Source organism: Fukomys damarensis, unplaced genomic scaffold, assembly GCF_012274545.1.
Source record: "Fukomys damarensis isolate Sample0158 unplaced genomic scaffold, DMR_v1.0_HiC HiC_scaffold_35, whole genome shotgun sequence".
In the NCBI taxonomy this organism is placed as follows: Eukaryota; Metazoa; Chordata; class Mammalia; order Rodentia; family Bathyergidae; genus Fukomys; species Fukomys damarensis.
In genome coordinates, this window is record NW_022900947.1 from 19,431,848 (window position 1) to 19,440,998 (window position 9,151).

Here is a 9,151-nt window from a genome sequence, read left to right on the forward strand (position 1 = left end):
CAGTTGCAAGCTACACCAACAGTGTGGACTGCTGTCTTCATGACTCTTGCCAAGCTAGAATCGTAGGTGGATAAATTAATCCATAATCCTCTCTCACCAATAGTCTTTTTTTTTTTTTTTTTTTTGGTACTGGGGATTGAACTCAGGACCTTGAGCTTGCAAGGCAGGCATCACTGAGCTAAATCCCCGGTCCTAAAAGTCTTTCTTTATTAGCCAGTCCCTTGATTCTTATAAAATTTTTTAGATTAGATTCCAGAGTTCAAAAAAGTTGAATCTAACATTTTTATCGGCTTGACCATTACTTTAGTTGAAGGACAGAGTTGGAGAATATCCTCCCTCACTGCTCTTAGTGATGACTCTCCTCTAATTCCTTATTAATGCTTTAAAAAGTCTACCTGACTGTTGTGTGAGCTCCAAGAGAACAAGGAGCTTCATAGCTTTTGTTGACTCACATATTCAGCACCTAGAGTCTTCATGGTATAAAGTCTGTGCTCAGTAAACATTGCTGAGGCAAATGAATGAAGGAATGAACATAGAAGAATACAAAGAAATAAGAATAGAAATGAGATATTTTTCCTAGGCTTATAGGAAAATACACATAAATCTGGCAGAGAGTGAATTATAAGTGATTTTAAAATTATAATTTGCTAATATCATTTATATCCTGCAAGAGAGGAAAATAATTTTAATTGCTAGAGAGCTTTGGATAGAGAAATTTCAGGACTCTGGAACAGTGATTGTCAACCAAGGGTCATTCCACCAACATCACACATGCATGCACACGTACACACCAGGGAACATTTGGCAGTGTCTGAAGATTCATAATCTAGAGGAGTGGGACATGTGCCTAAACATCCCATGGTGCACAGGATACTGTACTGCATTAGAAAGACTGTAGGAAGAAATAAATAAAATATATCATCCCAAATCTCCTTGCATATAAAGTTGACAAATAGCAATGTACTTTTTCATCTACATTAATTAAAAATAAATAAAAATATCTCATACCCCAAACCTCCTGAAGTGTAAATTTAGACATAAATTGTAAGCTTCATTAAAATTTTATTTCAAGTATGATTTTAGATTGATATTTAAATATGCTAATGTTTTAGAAATGTTTAATTACTGAAAATAAAATAACAAAGTCGTAGTCTGAAGTTCTGGTTCAGAAAGATAATGGAAATAGCGAGAAGTAATTTATCCATTGTCTTAATCTCTACTTACACTGGCTGGTTGTTTATATGTGGAATAAGAATAAACAGAAGAAATGATTATCTCAACAGCTGAATTAAATAAACTGTACTAAGGAAACACAGATGAAAGATAATAACAGTTTGCTTTCAACTGGTATGAAGTTGAAGTGGATCAGATGTGAGAATTATAGGGACGGTGAGGAAGGAAAGGGAAAATAGTAAGTGCAAAGCATGTTAATGTTGGGGGTATTTTCTGAGGTCATATTTACTATTTATAGCTCATCTTGTTCAAGATTTATTTTTGTTGACAGTGCTTACCATTCTGAGCTTTGTCAAAGGCCCATGAAATCATCTCTTTATTCATAAATAGTATAACCAATTAATGTTAGACTTCTTTCACATGCATAGAGGAAGGCAAGTAATTTAAAACAATTATGCATAGCAGATTTGTAGAACTTTGAGGCCAGACAGGAGGTGTGTCCTCACCATCCTAGTGCTTGTTGGAAACACACTGTTGGATGGCAACCAGGTGAAAGAAGTTTGACCCTTGAAAGGCTAAAGAGATGGGAGGCAAAGGAAAGGATTTTGAAAATCCTGGCCAAGAACTTGACAACCTCTAAGATCAAAGGAATGTTCTAGGTGGTATGCGCACTAGCACGTTAATAGATTCTTCACCACTTCCTTGGCCTCCTGCTTGTGTTTGCCAGGATTTGACTCTGTCCTTCAACAAAACAGACCATGCAGGCTTTTTGGAGACTGTAAGCCCTGGTTGAAGTGTACTCTTAGCTAATTCAAACCACAAAACAATTATTTTCACAGATTTATGCTCATACTTAAATATGATACTCTCCAGGGCATAAAATAGCTAAAGGTTATTGAACATGTGAAGTGTACTCGTTGTCATACGGGGCACTTAAAAACATCAACTTGTGGGCCAGGGATTTAGTGCAGTGACACTGTGCCTGCCTCACAAGAGCAAGGTTCTGAATTCAATCCCTGGTACCAAAAACAAAAAACATTAACTTGTTTGTGCTTTAGTGTAACCCAGTGACTTTGGTATTATGTATCTCCATTTTCAGCAATGACAATGTGGATATAAAAAGGTTGCTAACTTACCTAGATTCACATAGAATTAAATTTATGTCTGTATGACTTTATTGATCACATTTTCTTTTTGAAATTGAGTTATCAGGTGCCTCCTATGTTTATCTTAATTAGTTATTCATAAATAATTATATACATTAATATTTTCTTTGAGCCTTTATCAATGCTCAAATTTACATCAACAACATGTATTGTATTGAGTATCTCACTTGTAGAAGGTGCCATGCTGTGTGGTGAAGATTATATACAGTATGAACATGGGTCTTGCTTAAATAACTTATAACCAAGTAGTCTGTGGAGCAAGTAGATTTCCGAACTTGGAAGAAATGTAGTGAAAGTGTGACTAACCACAGTCTTAGTGTTGTGCACCCCTTTTTGCAGTTCACTAATTCATTCACTGTAACTTTCCTTATTAAAAGTGCCTTGTCCTAAAAAATAAAATAAAAATGCCTTGTCCTAAGGTGTTTCTATGCTAGGAGATCCTTAATATTTGTAGAAGATGAAAATAATAATGTGTTTACTCCTAACTACTTTAACCTGCTTGTTGAGGTTGAGGTAGTCACTGCAGTGGCTTAACAGTGGAAGTAAAAATGTTTTTGAGTACAAATATAGGTGTTTTATATAATAGCAATATACTTTGAGGTTTGGTTTTTAGAAAGATATATATGTATATATTTATATTTCCTTAAGATATCAACTTATTAACTTATTTTTCTCAGTTTTTCTTTCACATGTCAACATGTCTATTTTAGAAGACTTTGAAGATACAGATAACCTTTAATATTTGCTTAGCCAATGATTAGCAAAAGAAATACCGTGAAGCAGCAGAGGGGGAGGTTTGAGAAGGAAGGGTGTTCACAGGAAGAAAGACTCGACCAAGACAAGAAGAGAGAAGGAGGCTTGAAGAAGGCAGGTCCCATGGTGTCACCAGGAATACCTAATGACTTTCAATGTCAATCAAATCTTGTTCTAACATGGTTTCTGAAAAGCAAAGCACCTTTAAGTTGGTAAAGAATCGTACTATTGAAAGTGCTCCATATATAGTTTTCTGCAAGTCACAAATTTTTCTGAATTTACTTCAGACATATTGTTTGATGATAGTTACAAGCCCTGAAACTAGGCAAGAAAGTAAGAGGCTGAAAAACTGTAGAGGCAGGTTCTCTAGGGCTTCATGTACTTGTTCTCTAAGCATTTAATGAATACTTATCTTATTGTGGGCACTGTACTTGTCTCTGGGGATAGAGATAAATAAGAAACAGTTCCTGTACTCAAAGGATTTATTCTGTTCACAGAGAGAGAAACAAAAACTGATTATAGGACAGTAAGATAAAAGCAGGAAAGTAGCATGTATTAAGTACTGACTTTGGGTCAAGTATTTTGCTATAGTACGTGTTTCCTTAGTTAATTGTCACCATCCCATGCTATTGTCACCCCTTTATAGATGAAGGCAGGTCTGTTCTTAACCTTTACAGGACTCCAAGGCAGTAGTACGAATGGGGTCTACCTATCATAAGTCTAAATATTTAAATGTTACAAACCAGACTAATAAAACGTTTACTCTGTTTCCTTGCCTTGACACATATACCTTCATAACAAGCTAAAAGACCGGGCTCAAATTCAGAATTCTTAAGCTTCTCAGCAGTCCCTAGCCTGTACCGTCCCTACCCCCTTCTCATCTCTACAGTTTCATGTTTCCACAGATAGCCCCTTTGGCTACCTCCGTGTCCTGGAGCATACACAGTCAGGACAGCCTCTCCACCAGAGAAAATATGCAAGCCTCAGAAGCTGGCTCCGGGGTCTTTGGGCTGGGAGTTTGGGAGTCGTGGATACCTGGGGTGTGATCTGTAAGTAGAGACATGGGCAGGGCCGAGAGGAGTACTAACAGGAGTGCCAGAGCAGGGACCTCAGCCCAAGCCAATCCTCCTTAGTCTAAGAGTAGTTTTAGATGAGGGAACACATTAACCTCCCTGAGTGTCTACAGACAGAAAGTGGTAGAACCAGAATTGGGCAGCATTTTCTAGATGCACTGAAGAGTACCTCCACCAGGGCAAGTCAGCTGACACAAGACTACTCATTGATGAATCTCCCAGGATGAGGGGTAGGGGACCATCGGGGAGATCTTTCCAGTTAAGCATTATTTATACTTTGAAGGAATGATTCAGGGATAGAGCTGGAAATGGGGGAGAACCTTTAATCTGTACCCAGAGACTGAAGGGATGGAGATCGATTTGGGTGGACAGAATCGTATTTGTGATGTAGAGAAAAGGAATGAAGCTGTTGACATTAGGTTGAAGAATTAAGTACTTGCTATCCTACAAGGACCAGAAAGGAACGTAATGCATTTAGGTATCAGGACTGAGAGAGCTAAAGAAAAAAATATTTCAAAGTTTTCTTCCCTAAAGGACAAAGGAGGTAGTGAGTCCTTTATAGAAAGAGTGTCCTGAAGCAGGCTTTGGATACAGGGCTTTTAGCTTGGATTTTAGGTGAATGATGAAAATACTGGTGGAAGGAAAAGGAAAACAAGGATGACAGAATCTTCATTCATAGCTATATTTAAAGATTGGGCAGAAGAACTAATTAGGCAAAATAAAACGGAACCGCAGATATTTCTGGGCTACAAAGAAGGTGATCTGCATAGGGACATCAGGGTCATGGTAGGGTCAAGTTTGAGAAGGAACTTTCAGTTGCTGTGAGGCCATTAACTACAACACATGAAGAGAGGAGACCCCTGGATTTATTGACCACAAGTTAGGACCATAGGGATAAAAACAAGTTTACACGTGTTTGAGGGTTATGAAGATGGAAGGGTAGTAAATATAGATAGTTTAAAAAAAAATAAGCTTGGCTTTGAAGGAGGGAAAGAGATTATACATTTGCTTGATTGAAAAGTAGATTCTAGGAAGAAAACAGACTTTTCATAATGATGACATATGAGAATATTTATAATATCCTTGCCTGAATGACCGTGCCTCTAGGCCTCCATTTGTAGGAAGAAAGGGCAGATCCCTTCCCTCTCCACTGTAAGACAGGCTATGTTTAGTGCACATTTTCCTGTCCCTGATGATGACCACATGAAGCCCAGAGCTTTCAGGCCACCCCTTACCAGATGATCTTCACCTCCAAACTTTCCAAGGCTCTTTTATCAGAAAGGCCTCCTCTTCCCTTCCCCACCTTGGACCTCCCATCTTCCCTCTTCCCTCCATTACTTTCCCCTATAGCTCTTAGTGCTTGCCTGACATGCATTCACTTCTTGTGATTTTTCTTTCTGCAATAAAAGGACAGCTCCAGTCCTTATAATAAGGACACTCAGTAGGGACTCGATGCATATTTTACTGAATGATGTATGTGGGTGGGATAATTGGTTCCAGAGCAGAGATTTACAAACTTTTTTTCTATAAACAGCCAGATGGTAAATGTTTTAAGTTTTGCTGGTCAGAAACAGTCTCCATTCCATATCATTTGTTGTTTTTAAAACTATAAAAGCCATTCTTAGCTCATAGGACAGACAAATGACCTTAGTTGCCAATTGGTGTGAACATTAAGAAAGCAGGATTCAGAGCACAGGTGAAGATATTATCTCAAAAAAGCAAAGGGTATTTCCTCCTCTAATGCTGAGAGTGAGGAAAAAGTGAAATATAAAGGATAATTGGGAAGAGTTCGTGTCAGTAGCATCAGCCTTCCAATATGAGGGAAGTAAGGTTTATAAGTGCATGGTAAGCGCTTGAATGTTTTAAAAGGATAGAGTGGCCAATCAAGAAGATTAATAAGCCAAAGGATTTAGCCAGAGTTGGACAGTATAAATCTATGCAGTTTTCTGTAAGATTGGGGGAAAATGGGAAAAGGAAGGTCCTGAGAATTGTAGCTTGCAAATCTTAAAAGTGATCTGCGCAAATTTCTGAAGCTGGTTGGCCTGGAAAACTCATTCAATACAATAACTGAATTTCCTCATACTACTCTTTTATAAAATCAATTCTAGAAACAAGAAAGAAGTGTGAACTAGCTTGTGAGCAACCAGCATTTATTACAGGCCCAAGGTATTTACTAATGGCTAAGCTACGGCCATTATCTCAGTTTTCTTGTGTAGTTTCTATCATTAGCTCTGATTTACAGATAAGGGAACTGAAGCTTAGGGAAGTTAAGAAACTTACCCAGAGGTACACAGAACTCTTCAGTGACATAGCCTGATGGAGCCAACCAAGCCTGGCCAGCTCCCATTCGTGCTCTTCACTTACTGCAGTAGCTTGCTGATTAATGAGCTGATGTAACATGAAAGGAAGTTTCTAGTGACAGTTACTATCTGTCTTGTTTAGCATTGTTATATTACCTTAGATGAGAACATAGATAATGTACATATCAAATTTTCCAGTAATGTGGAACCAACAAGAATATGGAACACATTAGATAACAGAATGAGAGCTCAGAATTATCTCCAGTTGGAATGGTTGATTAAATAAGCAATGTGACAGAGATAAGAATATAATCCTTTACTTAGGTCCAGAAACAGTGGCTCAAATGCACTGTCTTGACTGTAGAGTGTGTAGGAGGGAAAATACTTAGAGGTTTTACTCATCTAGTTTAAGGGCTGTGGTGAACTGTAGTTTGTCCACAGCAAAATAAAGTAGGGAAGCTATTTAAGCCCATTTCTTGGAGGACAATTAGAGAAACTCATAGACACTTAAAGCAACAACAACAACAAAAAACCCTGATGACAGTGGAGCTAGGGAGAGAACAAACATTTCTGAAACTTTTTATATACTGCAGTTGATACGTTAGACTTTTTCTTTGTGACTTTTTGGGGGTCAGAACTAGGAATAAGAAATGGGCATCACAGGAAACCAGTATTTGACTCAATATAAGAAATAAATCTCCCCAAATTAAATCTTGTCCCCATTGTATTGTTCAGTGGAAATTAATGCATCCTCTACGTTTGGATGTTTTAAGCAGAAAGTCGACTGTCACTTCTTAGAACTTACTCTAGATGACCTGCCAGCACCGAGCTTTCCCCTCTGAACATGTTGGATGAGTAGAGCACTTCTGTCCTATATTTCCAGAAAGGAAACTTCTCTCCTTTCTCCTGTACTGTGTTTGCAAGCTGATTTAGTGCACCATTAGGTACACAGCAGTATTTATTAAAGAAACTCTGTTTTGAACCTAGGAGGTACATTTTCACTTAGAATATGACAAGATGTTTAGCACAGTAAGTTAAGCTTTGTGTATTTCTTTGAAAAGGATGTTTACTTTCCTTGTGTATAATTCTTGCCAAAGATTATAGTATTGACTTTGTACCATATTTCTGCCCATATTTCTTCTAAACCACATTCATTAAATAATTTTTAGCCGGTTAATTAAATATTCATAGAGTTTTCTGTAAAGTGACGTTTTCAAAGAAGTGCCTTGAAAAGCTCACTAATCCTTTAAGCAGGTTGGATTCTTATAAACAGAATGAAGTTGTTCCCAAAGGGGCACTATCTATTAACTTTTTGTGGTACCATTATCGTTAGTTTTTAAGTTTAAATCTCTGATCTGTGTCCTCCTGGTGTGTGTACATTCAGTATGCATGTGTGTGTGTGTGTGTGTGTGTGTGTGTGTGTACATGTTCAGTTTTAATGGCACTATATTATCAATAGAAAATTTACTGGATATACATTTGAATTTCTAGTTTCCTTTTCTAGAGGTATTTAAGAACTTATCATTTAGCATTACTAAGTTTTTCTGATATTTACAAACAAAATTAAAGCAAAAAATAGGGTCTAGCCATTGTCAATTATTAAAGTTTATCTAACAAGCAGAATTATGCTACTCATTGAACAGAAACTTTTTTAATCTTTTAGGTGTAATCCCTTTTCATGGATTTTCAATGTATGGTAAGTGGGCTTTAAAATATTCATTTTATGAAATTTAAACATTAAAACACTATATATCACATCACCCACACACTTAGCAAATTATTATGAACACTTTTAAGCATTAAGTTTAGAATCTCTTCATTATTAAATTGAAAATAAGCGATCACCATAATTATTTAGGTGTTGATTGCTTGGCAGATTTGATTTAGAACATACTATGAAAATCGTTCTGAGGTTTACCATCTTCTAATTCAATCCAGTAGAGAGACACATTAATATTTAGCTGTAGTGGGGGTTAAACTAGAGTGCTTAAATCCCTGAATTAATTCTTATATGAATTTTTAAAAAATAACAATAAGTCAGAAAGAGCCTGAAAAGGAGGACAACACTGAGCTTGAGCACATGATGTCTCCAGACTCCTGCGTGCACAACAGCAGTTACGTTAGAGCATTCCCTTGTCCTCAGAAAACACACGTGCAGGCCTGAGAGCGCTGAGTGCCTTTCTCTCTTCACACTGCCACTGAATGAGGAGGGGGGAGGCTTAACAAAGATTAGCAGAGGAAAGCTCCGTGCCTTAAAGTCACATAATTTTTCCGTTTTTACGTATTATAAATAAACTTGTTACTGTTCTTCTCTTTATTTCTACCTCTTACCTTTAGAATAAAAAGAAACACTTCAATGTTTTACCTTTGTAAAAAACATAAGCAAGAAATTAATGCTTTATTTGTACAAAGTATCTTCATGCTGACATCAGACAGTCGTGGTCGATGGCATAAAACTTAAACTAAGCATACAGTGAAAAGGATGCAGGGTACCTAGGGACTTTAGATTATGATATCTTGACAATGTTGCTTACAACCTTTAATTATAACATACTATCCTAATTCTCTTGATAAAATTTTCATAATATTTAATATAATACTTGTAGGGCTGGGGATTTAGCTCAGCGGTTTGGTGGCCTGCCTTGCAAGTGCAAAGACCCGCGTTCAATCCCTGGTACCAAAAAAA

General features: G+C 37.1%; 1 protein-coding gene across 7 annotated transcripts in view; it reads left to right on the forward strand.

The window, feature by feature from the left end:
* Tbc1d19 (TBC1 domain family member 19) overlaps positions 1–9,151 on the forward strand; it is a 126,059-nt gene that overhangs the window by 99,248 nt on the left and 17,660 nt on the right. For 4 of the 7 annotated variants that reach the window (XM_010608460.3, XM_019205144.2, XM_019205145.2 and 1 more), the window contains 2 exons: positions 3,998–4,141; positions 8,129–8,161. In XM_010608460.3, the coding sequence (XP_010606762.1) occupies positions 3,998–4,141; positions 8,129–8,161 (177 nt within the window). The remainder of the gene's footprint in view (positions 1–3,997; positions 4,142–8,128; positions 8,162–9,151) is intronic. The other 3 variants (XM_010608462.3, XM_019205147.2, XM_010608461.3) reach the window with 1 other exon arrangement.